Source organism: Balaenoptera borealis (genome assembly GCF_965194805.1).
Source record: "Balaenoptera borealis genome assembly, chromosome: 8".
NCBI lineage: Eukaryota > Metazoa > Chordata > Mammalia > Artiodactyla > Balaenopteridae > Balaenoptera > Balaenoptera borealis.
Genome location: NC_138865.1, coordinates 38,776,624 through 38,798,869, shown reverse-complemented (window position 1 = coordinate 38,798,869; position 22,246 = coordinate 38,776,624). Strand labels below are relative to the sequence as shown.

The 22,246-nt window shown below is 35.3% G+C and overlaps 1 protein-coding gene across 1 annotated transcript in view; it reads right to left on the bottom strand.

Annotated features, from left to right (window-relative positions):
* AGTPBP1 (ATP/GTP binding carboxypeptidase 1) overlaps positions 1-22,246 on the bottom strand; it is a 170,935-nt gene that overhangs the window by 44,112 nt on the left and 104,577 nt on the right. Inside the window, 3 exon segments of the mRNA XM_082401141.1 lie at positions 20,506-20,654; positions 20,740-20,826; positions 21,924-22,007. Of these exon segments, the coding sequence (XP_082257267.1) occupies positions 20,506-20,654; positions 20,740-20,826; positions 21,924-22,007 (320 nt within the window).

Sequence of the window (22,246 nt, the reverse complement as noted above, 5' to 3'; positions counted from 1 at the left end):
GGTTGACAATTTTTATTGAGATCTCGTTCAACTTTCATTTCTTCATTTTCTTGCTACAGAACCATTATGTTAAACTTATCTCTGAGTATTTTTATTAGTCTTTAATAGTCTCTAGGGTTTTCTAGGCATGCAAATCATATCATTTGTAACTTAAAATATTTTCTCTCCTCTTTTAGTATTTGTAACAGTTACTTTATTTTCTACTTTTATTATAGAGAAATGAAGCAACCTCAAAAATGATTCTGAATATAGTGGTAAGAACAAAACTCTGTCTTGATCATTTTAATCAAAATACTTTGCCATTCAATGCAATTATTTGCCCATTGTTTTTTTAACAAATCAACTTTATCTTATTTAAATAGTAGAAAGAGCTAACACTGAATAATTTCTATGTGCCAGATATTGTTCTAAGCATTTTTACATATGTTAAGTCATTAAATCCTCACAATAACCCTCTGTGGTAGGCGCTATGATTATTCCTATAACTGGAGCAGTTTCTCCCATAATTCTTATTACATTTAAGTGTTTTTAATTATTTCATCAAATGCCTTTTCAGCATACAGTAACAGAATCACATGGCTTTTCTCCTTTAGTCTCTTGATGCAATAAATTGATAGATTTCCTATTGTGAACTATCCTTGCATTCCAAGAAAATGCTATTCTTTTATTGCTGTATGATTAAATTAGCTAAATCTCATTTAGAATTTTTGCATCTAAAAATTGGTCTTTAAAAAAAAAATTACCTTTACCAAGCATTGGTATAATATTACACTAGCTTCAGAAAAACATATTAAAAAGCTGTCCATCACTTATTAGAATAAAAGTAAAATCAATTTTTTTAGAAGTAAATATAATTTAGCTGGAATATCATCCTGATATGGTGACTAATAAATACATTTTTTATTTCCTTTTCAACAGTTATAGTCTGTTCAGAATCTTTACTTTTTTCAATCAATTTCAGTATTTCTATGTTTTGTTCTATTTCTATCTCATTATTTTCGGCATTTTAAAAAATTCTCTTCTCTATCCTTTTGGTTTTATTTTTTGTTTTTCTAATATCTTGAGTACTTATTTTTTGAGTACTTAAAAACTGAGCACTTGAGCAATAACTTATTTTCAGTTTTTTTTATTTTAAATAATGCAGTTATTAAAGGCATTCAATTTTCCTCCAAATACCAGGTTAGCTATGTCCCATAAGTCTATAAAGTGTTCTCCTTTGCTATACTTTCTAGATCAGAGCCATCCAATTAAACTTTCTGCCAGAATGGAAATGTTCCATATCTGCACTGTCCAATGTGGCAGCCACTAGCCATGTGTGGCTGTTAAGCACAGGAAATAAGCCTAGTGCCACTAAAGAACTGAATTTTAAATTCTCACAATAACTGTCTTCTAATCAGGTTGTATTTCTCGGAGCTTTTGCTCTACCTATGTGGGTGCCATGTGGTTATGGCTGTTGTATTGTATAAGAGGTTAGTGTTCTGTATAGCAAATGAAACCAACAACAAAATGAAACAGCAACCTAACAAATGGGAGAAAATATTTGCAAATCATATATCTGATAAAGGGTTAATATCCAAAATATATGAAGAACTCATACAACTCAATAGCAAAAAAACAAACAATCTAATTGAAAAGTGGACAGAGGATCTGAATGGACATTTTCCAAAGAAGACATACAGATGGCCAACAGGTACATGAAAAGGTACTCAATATAACTAATCATCAGGAAAATGCAAATCAAAACCACCATGAGATATCACCTCATACCTGCTAAAATGGCTATTATCAAAAAGACAGGAAATAATAAGCGTTGGTGAGACTGTAGAGAAAAGAGAACCCTTGTGCACCATTGCTGGGAATGTAAATTGGTGGAGTCACTATGGAAAACAGTATGAAGGTTCCTCAAAAAATTAAAAATAGAACTACTGTTTGATCCAGCAGTTCTACTCCTGGGTATTTATCCTAAAAAACTAATTCAAAAAGACATGCACTGCTCCCAGCATGCTCATTGCACCATTACTTACAATAGCCAACACATGGAAGCAACTTAAGTATCCATTGATGAGTGCATGGATAAAGAAGATGTGGTATGTATATAATGTATGTATGACTGTGTGTGTATGTGTGTGTGTACATAGTGGAATATTATTTAGCCATAAAAAAGGAATTCTTGCTATCTGCAACAACATGGACACAGTTTGAGGGCATTATGCTAATAAGTAGGACAGAGAAAGACAAATACTGTATGATCTTGCATATGTGTGGAATCTTAAAAAAAAAAACAAAAACCCAAACTCATAGATACAGAGAACAGAATGGTGGATGCCAGAGGCAGGGGCTGGAGGGGTTGGTAAAGTGGTCAAAAGGTATGAACGTCCAGTTATAAAACAACTAAGTCATGGTGATATAATGTGCAGCATGGTAACTAGAGTTAATAATACAATAGTGTGTATTTGTAAGTGGCTCAGAGAATAGATCTTAAGAGTTCTCATCACAAGAAAAATAAAGTGTAGTGATGGATGTTAACTAGACTTACTGTAGTGATCATTTCACAATATATACAAACATTGAATCATTATGTTGTACACCTGAAACTAATACAATGCTATATGTCAATTATATCTCAGTGGGGGGGGGAGATTTGCAATTATTATAGCATCTTCAAGGACTGCAACTTGTAAATACACAATATGCAGTCAGTGCTTTTAACCCTGAATTATTCTTTGTCTGACATTAATATTACCACTTTTCCTTTACTTTATTTGCATTTACCTAGTTTATCTCTGCCCAATCATTTCTTTCAACTTTACTTTATCATTTAATTAATAAACACACACACACATATTCTCCGACCCTACAAATTGTATAATTTTCGATATCTGATTTTTGAGGACATTTTGGCTCATTCATAGTCAGTAATGACAGACAAACATTTCATTTCATTCCTTCCAACTTACTTTCTTTCTACTATTCATTAATTTTTTTTTCCTTCTTTACAACTTCTTATTTCACTTGCTTGGTTACATTTTTCCACATTTCCTTTTCTTCTTCTATCATTTGAAAGCTTTCTTTCGTGTTTCTCAATTCCATTTCCCATCCTAATAGTTATGATTAACTGATATTTCTCTAGTATACTATTATCATATTAAATAACTAAGCAATCCCATCAAGACAAGTTAGCTTTCACTTCTCCCATATCACCTCTTTTAGAACACTTTCACTTAACACATTTTAAAAATTTCAAGTCTTCTATCTTGAGATCTTTCTCCTCATTTATTTTTCTCAGAGAGGGTTCAGGGTAGCAGATTTTCTGAATTCTACATATACACAAACATGCAGTTTGTTGGCCGTGACAAAAAAGTGACAGATTTTGCAAAAGACATTTGGCACTCCTCTAGCTTCTAGCACCACAGATGAGAGTCCAATACTAACCTAATTTTTTCACATGCAGAACAACATAGTGATCAAGAGCATGCAGTCTGTAACCAGACTACCTGGGTTTGAATTCCAACTTTACCACATGCCACATGCATGATCCTGGTCACATTACTAAACCACTCATGCCCCCTTTTTCTCTTCTGTGGATAACAACCTTGCTAGGCTGGTTTGTTGTGTGGATTAAGAGTATCACATGCGTTAGCACTTAAAGAAGGCCTGGCACATGATAAATTTTCAATAAACATTAGCTGCTGTTATTATCAATATTATTTAAGTACTGTAACCAGTTCTTTTAAAGTGGAAGTATGTTAAGATTTTCTCTTTATATCTGAAACTCAGGTATTTCACTGGTACATATAAAAGATTCCTGTCTTCCTTATTTCTTCCTAGGAGTCAGTGAGGCATTTCAATCCGAAACTTCAACCTCTTCCAGGCACACAAAACTCATAATAATGGTTAATTATAGTAAGGTGGAACAAGGTTCAGGCTAAAGTCAAAGGGCATAAAAGATTTATCTGAAGTGTTCTAATTTTATAAAAGACAATGTATTCTCTTATTACTTTTAAAATGATGGTTAATTCTGGTCACAGTGAAGGGAGCTATATTTGGAAATTCTGAGTATAATGAAAACCATCTGAACAAAATAGGTTGCCCCAGTAAGAATCATTCAAATGAGGTAACTCAGATTGAACAAATCACAATCTACTCAACCTGATACAGAAAGGCCATATTTGAGTAACTGATTTAGTCATTAGCCAAAGGATAAACTTTTACATGTATAAAATAAATACATTAAGAACTGTCAAGCTTGTCACTTGAATACAGACAATCAAAATATTAAACTGCCAGAGTGAAACCAACATCCAATGGCACTAGCCTCTAATAATATCTATGTAAAGGCTTAAGTTGTATGAGTACATGCTCAGTAACAAGTGCAGATACAATGAAAGGCAAGGTGTTTTAGGCCCTAATCATCAAATGTATTGTGAATCACAGACTCAAATTTTTCAAGTTGAAGCTAACAACATCATTTAACAGATGAGGGGGAGCTTGAATAACCTGAAGGTACCTATCACAAGCTGCATATATGTTATCAGTAACTGTACAGAGAAAAAAACACATGCTTCTAATATGGCTGGTATCATAGCAGAGAGTCATACTAAAAACAGGAAGATGAGATTCTTGGTCTGCAGGGTAATGGTAGTCACTTGAATCAGAATCACTCCACACATCCTCACCAAGAACAAATAAATAAATTCAACAAGTAGCACAAATAAAAACCACACACGCCCAGGCCTTCAGCATTACTGGAAGACAGAATATAACAGACTTCAAGTTGCCTTTATGTAGAAAAATGGGCAAAGATATACCACAGAAGTGGAAACAGTAAAGGAGGGATTGAAATCATGAGCTCAAAGTAGATTGCAGGCTAAAAAATACTAAGTGACACGAAGAAGGAATTTTATGAAGTCACAATTCACAGTGAAAATATAGCAAGGCACAATATCTATGCACCAGATAAGACCAACCTCTTATGTAAGGCAGAAACTACAGGAAATACAGGAGAAGTATTAGAAACATACTACTGATAGCAGATGCTAACACTCCACTCTCAGTATAAGACAGACCGATTAAACAAAAATTAAGAATATTTATATAGATCTAAATAACATAATAAGGCAAATCTTATATAGATATGTTGAACACTGTATCCTGATAGTAGAGAATATACCTTCTTCTAAGAGCATCGGGAATATTCACAAAAATTGACTATATATTAGGTCAAAAGGAAATGTCAGTAAGTTCCATAAAAGAGAAATATTAAAAACAAAACTCTCTGATCACCATGTAATAAAACTAGAAATTAAAATCAAAATGAAAAACAAAACAAAAAGGGAGGATACCCATGCAGAGGCAAGGGAGACAGGTTGACTTGGGTGTCAGGCCTTGAAAGGGGTGAGGAGGGCATCTGCCCGTAAGTGCAAAGGACAGACTGTTACGTACACTGGAATTCATCAAATAAATAAATATATTAAGAATAGTAGAAGCCAAAATTCTCCATGTTGGAGAAGGAGGTTGTAAATATGGAAAGAAAACTAGAATAAATCCTGTGCAATGAAGGTATCAGTGTGACTTCATGGAGATACTGTGTGTGTGCTTATGTGTGTGTTTGTGTATAACATACACACACAAAAATAAACATACACATATGTATAAATTACTACCAATGAAAATTTCTATATAAACGCTTGTATATACAAATACATATTCCCTAGCTCTGTCCATGGACAGGTCCAATAACAATGTAGACACTATGCATACAGATCTTATTTTTAAAATACCATTCTCCAAACCAGGGCTCTTTGAAGAAACGATTGTTGAAAGGCAAGATGAGCCCTGAGCATCTTGTGCCAAAAAAGCAAGGACACCCATAAAGAATGACAGGGACATGTCAAAAGAACACACAATGCAGCATGAAGGGATCCCAATGGCCAAATGCTGGGCAATTTAAACATCAAAATAAATAATGATAGCAACAAATTACAACCCACTGAGTAAAACAGTAAACAATTCTATACTGATATTAACATGTAAAATACTTACTAACTACAAAGAGAAAAAAGGTAACTTTACAATGGAAAAGTCTGGCAGACACCAACTTAATCAAGTGAATAAATTATTACTATCAGTAATAAAACAAAATCCTGGGTCACCAAAACACAATGTCACTTCTGTGATGTTCCTCCCAAAGATGCCTAACTTAAATCATGAGGAACATGAGACAACTCCAAACTGAGAACCATTCTACAAAATAAGTGCTATAATTTTCAAAAGTGTCAAGGTCATGAACATTAAAGACCACAAAACTGTTCCTGACTAAAATAGTCTAAAGAGACTTGACAACTAAATACAACATGTGGTTTGAGCTGAATCCTTGTGCTATTAAGGTCATTAATGAGAAAATAGGTGAAACTTAAATGGGGGGTCTAAGGATTAGATGGGATTCATATATCAATGATAATTTCCTGATGTTGATAGCTATCCCATAGTTACATAGAAAAATGCCATGTTTGCACAAAATATACTGAAAGTGTTCTAGGGTGATGGGGCATCACTTTCGAAGCCCAACATTTAGATAAAGGGTACAACTTTTCTGTAAGTTTGAAATTATTTCAAAAATAAATTTAGAAAACGATGATCATAAACTGAACTAGTCTTCTTGACATATATTTTGTGCGTGGCATTTTATGTTCCTAATAGGATCTTCATAGTTCATTCATCCATTGCCTCATTTATTTAATAACTATTTAACTGAACATCTACTAAATGCCTTACTATAAATAACAGTGGTCAGCAACAGATACTGTCCCTGATCTTGTGGAATATACAAACAATTTGCAGGGAGGGGCACATAGAGAGGAAAGGTATTAATCAGCCACATACAAAAACAACATAAAACTGTGAAGAGCACCCTAAAAGGAAAAAATTACAAGCAACATTTATCAAGGGGACTAAGCCAGTCTGGGGAGTCAGGGAAGACTTCTTTAGTCAAGAGATAGCTCAACTTCCAAGTATGGAATTAACTAATGTGAGCAAGGTGGGAATGCTACAGAATTGACTCTGAAATTCTATTTTGTTGCCTGGTTCCACATATGTTCAATTTATATAAGAGAGTGGTTAAAAATCTTCATATATCTGGAAGATATGGGGGAGGGAGGGCAGGGGGAGAAAGAGGGAGCTTGTGACTAAAGCTCTAAGTTACTAAAACGCAAGACTGCCATCTAGTGATAATTCGAGCAAACCCCTTTCAAGTAAGGGGGGGGGGGCCCGAGAGGGGGGAGGGCGTGACGGATTATAACAGATATATCAGTAGTATATAGTGATATAAATTCTCATATACAAATTTACAAATAAGATCATTCATTGTGAGAAAACTAATATTTAATAGAATCACCTAAAAATTCTCCAAGAAAAGGGCAACTTGTGAAACAAAAGAAACTATAATTCTGCTCTTTTTTGAGGGACACTGCCAAAGAACAAGACCTCTATTGGGCACATCTGCTAGAAGAACCAACATTTAAATACTCCCCCAAGCAGCATGTCCCAATGGGGAAAAAATTTTTTTTTACAATTTCCTAATTAATATTATTTCCTGACTTCAATCATGCATGACAATTAAATAAATTCTTCCAGCTGAAGATGCTTCCACTGCAAATATCTTCAGTCATCATTACCATCCCTGAAGTGAATTCAGTATGAATCTCATGACAATTAACATTAACTACATAGCTGGTTATCATTTCTTAAAATGTTGAATTCTAATTTACTAAAATATTGGTCTCTCCCGTCTTCTAACTCTATTGATGTTCAGACAAACCAAGATTTGCTGTATGTTGCATTACCCTAACAAATCTAATACTAGAGTTCATTTAAAAATTACATCTACCAAACAACTCTTTCTACAGCTTCTACCAACCTCCTAGTTAAATACTTACAAGTATAGGAAAATGAAAGACTCACAACAGACAACTTCTTGTCAGAATCTGGGAGGAATCTCTACTAAACTTAAGACAGATGGAGCAGGACTGAAAGAAATCCAGTACAGAATATGCCTCACAATCTATTTTTATATATACATATTTTGGTTTCCCACAGCTAAAAGAAGTGTCATACTACACCTTGTAGGCCCTTAAAGAATAACACATAAAGAAAATAAAGAACAGCAAATATAGAAAACATTAAAAAAGTATCAATTATAAAAAGAATTTTAAATAGGTTAAAATCACATTTTAAAAGGCAAGGGTCGAACAACAAAATGCAACCTCTATTTACAAAAACAATCAGCAAAGATGTATCAAACAAATTCAAATCAATATAATATAAAAATACAATTCTGGGCAAAAGATACTGAATGGAATGAATGTGACTAATTTATACTGTTAATGGGTATACACAAAAGGAACAGGAAAACTTATAAATGTCTATGTGCCAAATGATACAGCATTAAAATAGAAAAAATATGTATACATTTTAAATACCTCATTTTAAATGAGGTATTGACAGAAACATAATAGAAGTGAAAGACTGTTGAGTTTTCTTAAGCCTTGGGCAAGTAGACAAGATAAAAAATAAAAAGGATACAGAAAACTGAATAAACCGTTTTATAACAATAAACTTAACAATGTATGTTAAATTATGTTGCCAACAAAGAATACATATTTTCCAAGAACCTGTGAACACTAAAACTGATCAGATATTAAGCCATAAAAATTATTTCAAATCATAAATTTCACATCTATGAACAAAACTGATTAAAATTTGAATGCAATGAGAAAAATTATAGCCAAAATAATTTAACCAACTAAAAATATAACAAACCCTTTTCTAAATAATTCTTGGGCCAAAAGGGATACCAAAACCAAACACAATTAGAAGCCATCTAGAAAATAACAAGGAGGGCTTAGTATCAAAATCTGGAGGGGAGGGGATACAGAATTAAGTTGTAATCGAGAACAAATCCAAAACCTAAATGCTTGCAGGAGACTTCCCAACATGGCAGAGTAGAAAGACCCTGAGCTCACCTCCTCTCAGGGGCACACCAAAATCACAACTATCTGCAGAACCACCTATGAAAAAGACTAGAACCTACCAGAAAAGATCTTCTACAACTAAAGATATAAAGAAGAACCACAACGAGATGGGTAGGAGGGGGAGAGTCATGGTATAGTCAAGACACATGCCCCTCAGTGGGCAGTCCACAAACAGGAGAATACAATTGCAGAGGTTCTCCCCAGGGAGCAAGGGGTCTAAGCCCCACATGAGGCTCCCTAGCCCAGGAGTCCTGTGCCAGGAAACAAGCCTTGAGAATGTTTGGCTTTGAAGGCTAGCAGGGCTTAAATTCAGGGGGGCTGGAGGGCTGTGGGAAACAGACTCTACTCCTAAAGGACAAACACAAAATCTCACACATTCCAGGGCCCAGGGAAAAAGAAGTAATTTGAAAGGAGCCTGGGTCAGACCTAACTGCTGATCTTGAGAAGTCTCCCAGAGAAGCAGGAGGAAACTGGAGCTCACCCTAAGGACACAGACACTGGGGGGCAGCCATCTTTGGATGCTAGTTCTATCAGACACTGGTGCTGGCAAGTATCACTGTGGAATCCTCCCTCTAGCTTATTAGCCCCAGGACCCCAGGACTCAACAGCCTGTAGGTACCAGTTCTGGGCCACCCGAGGCCAAGCAACTAACTGGGCCAAGACATACCCCCCACCCACCAACAGGCAGGCTGCCTTAAGAACCCCTGAACAGACAGCTGCCCCAGACACAGCTGTGCCCACCAGAGGGCCCAGGACCTGGCCCCACACACCAGTGTGCAGGCACTAGATCTGGGACCTCCAGGGCCCTACAGGCAGAGATTCCAAGACCCAACTCCACCTACCAGCAGGAAGCTGACACTGGCCTCAGGACCAGCCCCACATACCACTGGACAGGCACCAGCCCCTGCCCAAAAGCAAGCCTGCTCTAGCCTCAAGACCAGTCTCACCCACCAGTGGGCACTCACCAGCCCCAGGACAACCTCAGCCCTGAAGCCTGCCGGGGCAGGACCCAGCCCAACCACTAGCAGGCCAGCACCAGACCTGGGACAGTTGGGCCCTAGTCCCACCTACCAGCAAGCCAAGACAAGTTTCAGGACACCCCAAACCCTGCAGCCAGCTGTATCACAAACCAGCCCCACCCTCCAGTGGTCTGACACCAGCTCTGGGACCCCTGGGCCCTCTAGCCAGACCCCAGGACCCAGCTCTGCTTGCCAGTAAGGCCAGCACCAGCTCCAAGACCTGGCTTCAGCCACCAGGGAGTGAGTACTGGCCCCAGGATCTCCTGGACCCCAACTCTGTCCACCAGTGAGCCAGCACTAGCCCTAAGGCCCCCTGGGGTTCCACAGCCAGCCACCTCACAACCCAGCCCTACTAATCAGTGGCTGGCAGCCTCCACACAAGGCAGGGCTTGGCAACCAACCAGACCAGGGGCCAGCCACACCTACCAGTCCACCCACAGTGGTCAGCCCACCACAACAGAAGGACCCAAAAAGCCCATATAGGAGGCACCACTAGAGCACACAGTTCTAGTGACCAGAGAGAAGTATACAGCTGGGGCGCATAGATATCTCCTACAAAAGGGTACTTTTCTAAGGTCAGGAAACATAACCAACATACCAGATACATAAAAACAAAAACAACAACTTAGGCAAAATAAGTTGACAGAGGAACACGTTTCAAACGAAGGAATAAGATAAAACCCCAGAAGAAGAACAAAGTGAAGTAAATATAGGCAATCTACCCAAGAAAGAGTTCAAGGTAATGATCATAAGGATGATGAAAGAACTCAGGAGAAGTAAAGATGCACAGGGCAGGAAATTATAAGTTTTTAACGAAGAGTTGGAAAATATAAAGAACAACCAAACTGAGATGAAGAACACAATAAATGAAACAAAAATTACACTATAAGGAATCAGTAGAAGACTAAATGATACAGAGGAAAAGGATCAGCAACCTGGAAGACAAGAATAGTGGAAATCACTGATGCTGAACAGAAAAAAGAATAAAAAGAAATAAGGACAGTTAGAGACCTCCGGGGCAACATCGAGCATACTAGGATTCACATTACAGGGGTCCCAAAAGGAAGAGACAAAGGAGCAAATAACACATTTGAAAAAATAATACCTGAAAATTTCCCTAACCTGCGAAAGGATACAGACATCCCAGTGCAGAAAGCACAGAGAGTCCCAAACAGGATCAACCAAAAGAGGACCACACCAAGACACAGTGTTATTAAAATGGCAAAAACATTTTAAAAGGAGAGAATATTAAAAGGAGCAAGGAAAAAGCACTAAGTTACATAAAAGGGAACTCCCATAAGACTATCAGCTGACTTTTCAGCAGAAACTCTGCAGGCCAGAAGGGAGTGGCATGATATATTTAAAATGATGAAAGGGAAAAACCTACAATCAAGAATATTCTACCTGGCAAGGCTCTCATTCTGATTTGATGGAGAGATCAAATGTTTTGCAGATAAGCAAAAGCTAAAAGAGTTCAGCACCAACAAACCAGCTTTACAAGAAATGTTAAAAGGCCTTCTCTAAGTGAAAAAGAAAAGGCTACAACTAGGAACATGAAAATTATGAAAGGAAAAAGCTCATCAGTAAAGGCAAACATACAGTAAAGGTAGTAAAACAACATGTACAGAGCTAGTAGGAAGGTTAAAAGACAATGGCAGTAAAATAAGCTATATCCACAATAAGCAGTTAAGGAATACACAAAACAAACAGATGTAAAATATATATGGTATCGAAAATGGTAATTGTGAGGAGAGAAGAGTACAAATGCAGGGTTGTTACAATGCATTTGAAATTAAGAGATCACCAACCTAAAATAATCATGTATATAAATATAGATTGCTACATATAAACCTCATGGTAACAACAAAACAAAAATCTATAATAGATACATACACAAAAGAAAACGGAATCCAAACATAACACTAAAGATAGTCATCAAATCATAGGGGAAGAGAACAAAAAAAAGAAACAAAAAAGACCTACAAAAACAACTCCAAAACAACACAGTGGCAGTAAATACATAAGTATCAATAATTACTTTAAATATAAATAGAATAAATGCTCTAATCAAAAGACAGAGAGCAGCTGAATGGATGCAAAAACAAGACCTGTAATATATGCTGTCTACAAGAGACTCACTTCATATCCAAAGACACAGATTGAAAGTAAGGGGATGGAAAAAGGTATTCCACGCAAATGGAAATCAAAAGAAAGCCAGGGTAGCAATACCTGTATGAGACAAAATAGATTTTAAAACAAAGACTGTGACAAGAGACAAAGAAGCATATCATATCATGATCAGGGAATCAATCCAAGAATAAAATATAACAATTACAAATATATATGCACCCAACATAGGAGCACCTAAACACAAAGAGCAAATATTAACAGACATAAAGGGAGAAATCAACAATAACACAATATTAGTAATGGACATTAACACCCACTTACATCAATGGACAGATCATCCAGACAGAAAATCAATAAGGTAACACTGCCCTTAAGTGACACATTAGAGCAGATGGACTTAATAGATATATATAGAACACTCTGTCCAAAAGCAGCAGATAACACATTCTTTACAAGTGCATATGGAACATTCTCCAGGATAGATCACATGCTAGGCCACAAAACAGGCCTCGGTAAATTTAAGAAAACTGAAATCATATCAAGCATCTTTTTTGACCACAATGCCATGAGACTCCAAAAAAAAAAAACCTGCCAAAAACACAAACGCATGGAGGCTAAACAATATGCTCCTAAACAACCAATGGATCACTGAAGAAAAAAAAACCTGGAGATAAATGAAAACAAAAACACAATAAATCCAAATTCTATACGATGCAACAAAAGCAGTTCTAAGAGGGAATTTTAAAGCGATACAGCTTACCTAAGGAAAAAAGAAAAATCTCAAATAAACAACCTAACTTTAAACCAAAAAAAAAAAAAACCTAACCTTACACCTAAAGGAAAAAGAACAAACAAAACCCAAGGTTAGTAGAAGGAAAGAAATCATAAAGATCAAGAATTAATAAAATAGAGACTAATAAAAACAATAGAAAATATCAGTGAAACTAAAAGCTGGTTCTTTGAAAAAATAAACAAAATTGATAAACTTTTAGCCAGACTCATTGAGAAAAAAAGAGGGCCCAAATCAATAAAAATCAGAAATAAAAAAGGAGAATTTATAAGCAACACCACAGAAATAAAAAGAATCATAAGAGATATGCCAATAAAATGTACAAACTAGAAGAAATGGACAAAGTCCTAGAAATGTACAATCTCCCAAGACTGAACCAAGAAGGAATAGAAAACATAAACAGAGCAATTACCCATAATGAAATTGAATCAGTAATTTAAAAACTCCCAGAAAACAAAAGTCCTGGACCAGATAGCTTCACAGGTGAATTCCACCAAACTTTAGAGAAGAGCTAACACCTATCCTTCTCAAACTATTCTAAAAAGTTGCTGAGGAATGATTCCTAAAGGAATCATTCTATGAGGCTAGCATCACCCTGACAACAAAATCAGACAAAGAGATCACAAGAAAAGAAAATTACAAGCTAATATCACTGATGAACATAGACTCAATAATCCTCAAAAAAACATTAGCAAACTGAATTCAACAATATGTTAAAAGGAGACCGTACACCATTATCAAGTGGGATTTATTGCAGGGATGCAAGGATGGTTCAATATCCACAAATCAATCAATGTGATACACCACATTGACAAATTGAAGAATAAAAACAATATGACCATCTCAAAAGATGCACAAAAAGCTTTTGACAAATTTCAACATCCACTTATGATAAAATCTCTACAGGAAGTGGGTACAGAGGGAACACACCTCAACATAATAAAGGCCATATATTATTAGCCCACAGCTAACATCATACTCAACAATGAAAAGCTGAAAGCATTTCCTCTAAGATCAGAAACAAGACAAGGATGCCCACTCTCCTCACTTTTATTCAATATAGTATTAGAAGTCCTAGACACAGCTTTCAGATAACAAAGAGTAATAAAAGGAATCCAAATTGGAAAACAGGAAGTAAAACTGTCATTGTTTGCAGATGACGTGACATTATATATAGAAAATCCTAAAGACACCACCAAAAAACAACTAGAGCTCTTCAATGAATTCAGTAAAGTTGCAGGATTCAAAATTAATATATAGAAGTCTGTTGCATTTCTATACACTAACAACGAACTATCAGAAAGAGAAATTAAGGAAACAATTCCATGCACCAATGCATCAAAAAAGAATAAAATACCTAGGAATAAACCTACCTAAGGAGGTAAAAGACCTGTACTCGAAAAACAAAAGGACACTGATGAAACTGAAGAAGACACAGATGGAGAGACACATCATGTTCATGGATTGGAAAAATCAGTATTGTTAAAATAACCATACTACCCAACACAATCTACAGATTTAATGCAATCCCTATCAAAATACCAATGGCATTGTTCACAGAACTAGGACAAATAAATTTAAAATTTGTATGGAAACATAAAAGACCCTGAATAGCCAAAACAATCTTGAAAGAGAAGAACAGAGCTGGAGGTACCATGCTCCCTGACTTCACACTACACTACAAATCTTCAGTAATCAAAACAGTATGGTACTGGCACAAACATGGATACACAGATCAATGAAACAGACAGGGAGCCCCGAAATAAGCATGCACCCCAATGTTCATATTATTTACAATAGCCAAGATATGGAAGCAACCTAACTGCCCATGAACAGATGAATGGATAAAGAAGATGCAGTGTATACACACACACACACACACACACACACACACACACACACACACACACACACACAGAATACTACTCAGCCATAAAAAAGAATAAAATTTGCCATTTACAACAACATGGATGGACCAGGAGGGTATTATGCTCAGTGAAATAAGCCAGACAGAGAAACACAAATACTGTATTTTATCATGTATATGTGGAATATAAAAAATAAAACAAAATAGTGAACATAACAAAAAAGAAACAGAATCACAGATACTGTGAACAAACAAACTAGGTTACCAGTGGGGAGAGGGGAGGTGGGAGGGGCAAGATAGGGGCAGGGGATTAAGAGGTACAAAGTACTATGTATAAAACAATTAAGCATCAAGGATATTGTACAACACAGGGAATAGAGCCAATATTTTTAATAACTATAAATGGATTATAATTTATAAAAATTTTGAATCAATATGTTGTACACCTAAAATTAATACAATATTGTAAATCAACTATACCTCAATTAAAAAAAAACCCTAAATGCTTGATCATCAAACAAAAATAAATTTAAATAAATTTAAGCAAATAAACTAGAAGTTAGAAAGAGAAAAAGTATCAACCTGCAGGGAGGACAAGGGAGAAATTAATAAATTAAAAAAAAAAACTTTTAAAGGAAATAATGAATAAAACTAAGAGCCAGGTTTTTAAAATAGTAAAATAAAACAAATTATGTTTTAAGCACACACACACAAAAAGGAAAGCAAACAAGGGGACATGCAAGTACACATACTACAGATATCTCATACAACTCTCTGCTAGTGAATTCTGAAAATCTAAATGTCACCTGTGTAAGAAAAAATAAATCATCAAGACTGCCTCAGTAAAAAATAGAAAACTAGACTATATGGACTCACATAAAACTAAAGAAGTTATCCAGATGCTCCCTCTCCCCCCCAAAAAGGGGCACAGAATCAGACTACTTTAGACATATAAATGCTATTTAAACTGCTCCAGAACACTGGGTAGGGAAATAAAAGCTGTTCATTTAAGTGTTCAATGTTAGCATTAGCCTGCTTCCAAAACTATAAAAAGATAGTCCTCCAAACAGGAAATTGTCTTGTCTAACTTATGACCAATGATGTAAAAACCTTTAAACAAAATACTAACAAATGCAAAATATTTGTATTAAAGATTAACTCACAGGGCAAAACAGACTAATTTCTGAAACTCAAGGATGGTTTACTATTAGAAACATTATTAAATAATTATAATACAGCACATTAACAGCTCACAGCAATATATGGTAACACTGATAAATGCAAAAAGTGAAATAAAATATTTCTGATTTTTTAAAACTCGGTAAAAATAGCAATTCTTTAGTATAAGAAAGAATATGTATCCCAAAACGAGCTAACATACATAACATAAATACTAGCAGGATTTCCCTGGCGGTCCAGCAGGTTAAGACTTCACACTCCCAATGCAGGAGGCGCGGGTGCGATCCCTGGTCGGGGAACTAAGATCTCGCATGCCGCGGGGCACTGCCACAAAAAAAAAAAAATACACACACACACACACACACACACAAACAGCACTCACATTAAATTCAAAATCAAACAAGGATGCCCAAAGTCTCCTTTTAGTTTAAACAATCTCAAAGTTCCAGCCAAAAGCAATGAAACATATACGATATAACTAGGGATAAGGAGAAATTCTAGGGACCTACCAAGAAAATTCAAAATATCAACTGAGAAACTATGAGAACTAATAAGAAACTAAGGAGTCTGATTTTCAAGTAAACATATAAAAATCCTCAGCTTTCTTAATTATAAATAATAACAAGCTTGAAAATAGGGAGAAGTACTCTTTCACAACAGAAAAAAGAAATACATAAAATACTTAAGAATGAAGGTATACTTAAATATATGGAACTTACAAAAAGAAAACTAAAAAATTTAGGTGAGAACATAAAAAACTTGAGTAAACAAATACACCATGTTCCTAAGTGGCAAGATCGAATACAATATAAGAAATCCGATTTCTCCCACATTATTCTATAAGTTTAATGCAATGGAAATTTGGGGCACTTGATAAAATTACTCAGAATGATATTCAGAATAAACTATTCAGGAAAAATAAAGTTAGAAAAAGTTGTTAAATTGTTTTTGAAAAAGACTACAGGATGTTAAACTATATTATAAAGTCAAAATAATTTAAAAAACAAAATGGTTCTAAAGCAACAATGATGTTACACAAGACTGAAAGGTCAGAATAATTAAAATCAAGTGGTGCTAGAGCAACACACAGCCCCCAAACAAATGCTAGTATATCGTGAAGGCCACAGCTTGCGAGAGTTGTGGAGTTTCAAACCAAAAGGGATACACAATATGACTAACAGGTCAGAATAATTCGACCCAAATTGGTGGCGCAGTGGTTGAGAATCTGCCTGCCAATGCAGGGGACACGGGTTTGAGCCCTGGTCTGGGAAGAGCCCACAGCCGAGGAGCAACTGGGCCCGTGAGCCACAACTACTGAGCCTGCGCATCTGGAGCCTGTGCTCCGCAACAAGAGAGGCTGCGACAGTGAGAGGCCCGTGCACCGCGATGAAGAGTGGCCCCCGCTCGCCGCAACTAGAGAAAGCCCTCGCACAGAAACAAAGACCCAACACAGCCAAAAATAAATTAATTAATTAAAAAAAAAAAACCAGAGAGTCAGAAATTATGAGTAAGCAATAGTGTGATACCTTAAACCAGTTTCTAATCTGTTTTTTTCTAAACTGACCGTTTTCTATAACAATTATAACAGGGCAACAATGTACAACGTCTTCTGAGTGGTGTTCCCTATCCTGTTTTTACTAGTGGGTCAGGAACAGAGTTGCAAATGAGTTACAAATGTAAACATCTGACACCTCAATGAATTCATCAACAATAGTTTAAAACTCTTTTGAGAAAGAATTAGTTCAGCTAAAGCTGCTTAACTACAAACGATAGGATTACGTTAGATCGCAATTCACAGAATATACCAAAAAAATCCTGCATGGATGAAGTTAAATATAAACACTAAAATCATACTATCAAATGCACTTCAAAGAAGCTGAACTGATTCAACACTCCCACCAACACTGTAAGGACCCATTTTCCCTAGTCTTCACCAACGTAAGTTCATTTCCTTTGAGAAATTCTACTTGGAGGAATTTATGGCAAAGCAATAAGCAGAAACATACACACAAAAAAATAATTAAGGATATCTATTGCAACACAGCTCGTAATTTTGAAATGTTGAAAAAGACAAATTCTCGTCAATCTGTTATCATTTAAATAATTATTGTACATTACTCAATAGAATACTATACAAACATCAGTAATAATGTTGCTGAAAATATGTAATGGCATGGGGAAATGTTTTTACAATATATTGTGTAGTTTAAAAATATAGTTTACAAATGAGTTTTCATATTGTGATCCCAAATCTATAAAAGGGTAAAATTTACTTTTAAAATTATGTGAATGTGAATAAGTTTAAGGATGGCTAACAAAATGCTAAACAGTGGATTTTTTTCTTCTCTTTGCTTCCTAGAGATTCTTCTCTAAAGCGTATTTTCTTTACCAAATTCCCTAATTCAGACAGTGGATCCCATAAGATCCACTGTTCCTAATCAGAAAAAAAAAACAACACACATTTACAGCTGGCAAAGAAATTCCACTTCTGTGAATGTGTAACTAAATTATTATACACACAAATATTTAGTACAATAATGTTTATCTCAGTAGTATTTAAAATAGAAAATAATTAGAAACAACTTAAGTTGTAATAGGTTCACTAAACATTGTAATCATTTCATGATATAAGTCAAATCATAATGCTGTACACTTTAAAGTTATACAGTGCTGTAGGGTCGGTTATATCTCAATAAAACTGGAAGGAAAAAAAAAGCAAGTCCAACAAAAGAAAGTTTGGATAAATGAGTTACAGAACTTCCATAGGATGTCCATTAAACTCTGCTTCAGATGGATATTTAATAACCAGAAAAATACTGACAATATAAATATAATGTTAAAATATAGACTATGAAACTGCGTGGGTTGTGAGCATTTATTTTTTTAAATAAATACATAACTATATGTATGGAGAAATCACATACTGCATTATTTTAAAAGCTGGAAAGAAACAACAAACATTAAAATACGTTTCTCGGGCTTCCCTGGTGGCGCAGTGGTTAAGAATCCGCCTGCCAATGCAGGGGACATGGGTTCCAGCCCTGGTCCAGGAAGATCCCACATGCCGTGGAGCAACTAAGTCTGTGTGTCACAACTACTGAGCCTGCACTCCAGAGCCCATGTGCCACAACTACTGAAGCCCGTGCGCCTAGAGCCCGTGCTCTGCAACAAGAGAAGCCACCGCAATAAGAAGCCCGTGCACCACAACGAAGAGTAGCCCCTGCTCACCACAACAAGACCCAACGCAGCCATAAATAAATAAATTAATTAAATAAATTTATACAAAATAAACAAATAAAATAAGTTTCTCTGGATGATGTACTGTTGATGGTTTTAATTTTCTTAACAACACTGTGTTTTCCAAATTCTCCACAAAGTGGGTTTGGAAAGGATGATATACATACAAAAATACCCAAAGGGCAGGAGAAACTTAAAAACTAAAGCAGACATCTGTCTCATTGTTTTGATTTAGTTTTACAGAATTTTATTCATTTTCAATTTAAAATGACACTAAAGGAAGAAATTATTTATCACACAGAAGTATAGTTTTTTTTTTAATAGAGAAGCATCGCTCCAAAATGTGTGCTTTTAAGTGTAAAAATTAAAATATTTTAATGAAGCTTAAAGTAGTAAGTACTATTTTATAAAAGTGAATAAATAAATACAGTTAGTAAAAATGCCATCGACCTATAGCACTAGTATTTGAAACCCTGGCTTTGGTATTCCAGTACAGCTATGTAAGATGTAACCATGAGAGGAAATCTGGTGAAGAAAACATGGAACCTTTCTGCAACTTCTACAATACTTTAACTTTTTATGAATCTATTCAAAATAAACAGTTAAAAAGAGACTGCTTTATGTAATTCTCTTCTGGATGAACAGACTTTATTAAAAACTTGATTTTAAGCCACATACATAATAAATCTTTATAGTTGTATTCAATTTGGATGAAATCAACCTCACTTATTACATTTTAAAGGGCTTGCTTTTATAAGGGTAACTCTTTTCACCAACAAAGCAAAGCTTAGTTTATGTCAAATCTTGCATAAATATGTGAATTTTGAAAACTAGAAAAACCAAAAGAACACTGAAACTTTTAAAAAACATTAGTAATTTTTTTAAATTAATTTAATTAATTAATTTATTTATTTTTGGCTGTGTTGGGTCATCGTCTCTGTGCGAGGGCTTTCTCTAGTTGCGGCGAGCGGGGGCCACTCTTCATCGCGGTGCGCGGGCCTCTATCGCGGCCTCTCTTGTTGCGGAGCAGAGGCTCCAGGCGCGCAGGCTCGGTAGTTGTGGCTCACGGGCCTAGTTGCTCCGCGGCATGTGGGATCTTCCCAGACCAGGGCTCGAACCCGTGTCCCCTACATTGGCAGGCAGATTCTCAACCACTGTGCCACCAGGGAAGCCCATTAGTAATTTTTTAAAAACTTCTATCCTACAGTTACAATGCCTGCATGCCCTCTAAATTGGGAAAGAAAGTTGTCTTACCATAATTAAATTGACTGTTGGACTTTTCACAGTTAATGATGTTGAACCTATAAGCAATGCTTGGTCGCATTCCACTGACTTCAAAGTAAAACCACTGATGATAATGATTACTATTTATATCTGAGTTCAGAATAAGGTCATATTCATTTCTGAAAACAGAAAATAAACAAATTTGATGAAAATTAGGAAAATAATCTGTGTACATACAAAATGGGAAAATTTTTAATGACTTACTTTCTAATTTGAATTACTTTGCGCAGATTCCCAGATTCAAATTTGGAGTTAAACTTCAAAATATCTCCTTCTTCTGGAGTGGTGTAACTAAATGAAATTTTAAAGTAAGAATAATAAAATACATTGCATTTAAACAAGTGAGCAAAAAATAAAACTACACTACAGATTAAAAATACACCATTATTGCTGCCTCACCCTCCTCATTATTTTTAAACCAAAGAACAAAACCAACACAAGCAAAATACAAACTTCGGCTAATATTTATAGACAAAAAAATTATAATTACGAGAATTGTTCCCACATTTACAGTCAGTGTTAATCACAAAAATTTTAGAAATAACTAAGAAGTTATGAATAAGGTAGATTTGTTTTTCATTTTTGAGAATATTATTTCAAATTCAGTCATTAGCTCTGACATAACTTTACCCTAACTCTCTAACAAAAATCTTCTTAAAATGTTTTATTTCTTCCAAATGAGACTACTGAAATATGAAACTTCCCCAAAATATTAGAATGTTGAGGGAGAGGGAAAACCCACGTGCAGGCTGATTAAATTTCTTATTTGATAAATAGTAGTCACCTTCATCATTTTTCATTTTCACTTATTTACTTATATTTAAGCCATAAAATACAATGGTACCAGCGATAATCCTAAATTGGAAGTGATGTTAAAACATCAAGGATCACAAACAAATGGCTTCAAAGGTCAGGCAAGTAACTTAAAGGACTGAAGCAGATTGTAAGCAGTAAGAGATAAAAGAGAGAAGTGGGGACTGTGGAGAGTTAGGAAGCATATGTTCCTTCTAAAGGGGATGGTTATTTGTTGTCCTAAGGAAATGAAGGCTCAGTATTACAGGACAAAATTGCAGCATTCATGTGATATCTCCACTCTCTTAAGTGGAGGTAATTTCAGTTTTTAAAAACAAAGCATCAGTTTGTGACCTTTCCCTTATTAAACCCATTAAAAGCCCACCTAAGATCAAATAAAAGCTTGTGATATATTCAATTTAAGTAAATAAACATGATTTACATTACCGTTACATCTCTGCTAAAAGATGAAAACGTAGTGAGGGTTAACTAGGTGGAAGTTAACTATATTTTTTTGTGTTCTAAAAGAACACTGAAATTTTACAGTAGGAATAAAACCAATAAAAGTAAAACAAACAAACAAAAAGCATACTTACTTTGGGTTATCTAAGTCATATACCACTCGATCTATTATATCACTCTGATGTATTAGTCTCTCAATATCTTGGGCAATTTTTGTCCTGAAATCATAAAAAAGAAGTTTGACCAAAATTCATTATTATCTCCCAAGTAAGTTTTGGATAAAAAAGTATAAAATGATAAAAAAATTTCTTAAAATAAAAATGATCACTCCTCCACATATTTTGTGTACAAAAAAAAATCAATTCATAACAAGACAAAAACCAGTATTTTAAAAGTCTGAGTTACAGAAAATAACTAGCTACAAGGCCAATAGTTTTCGAAAAAAAAATGTTTAATG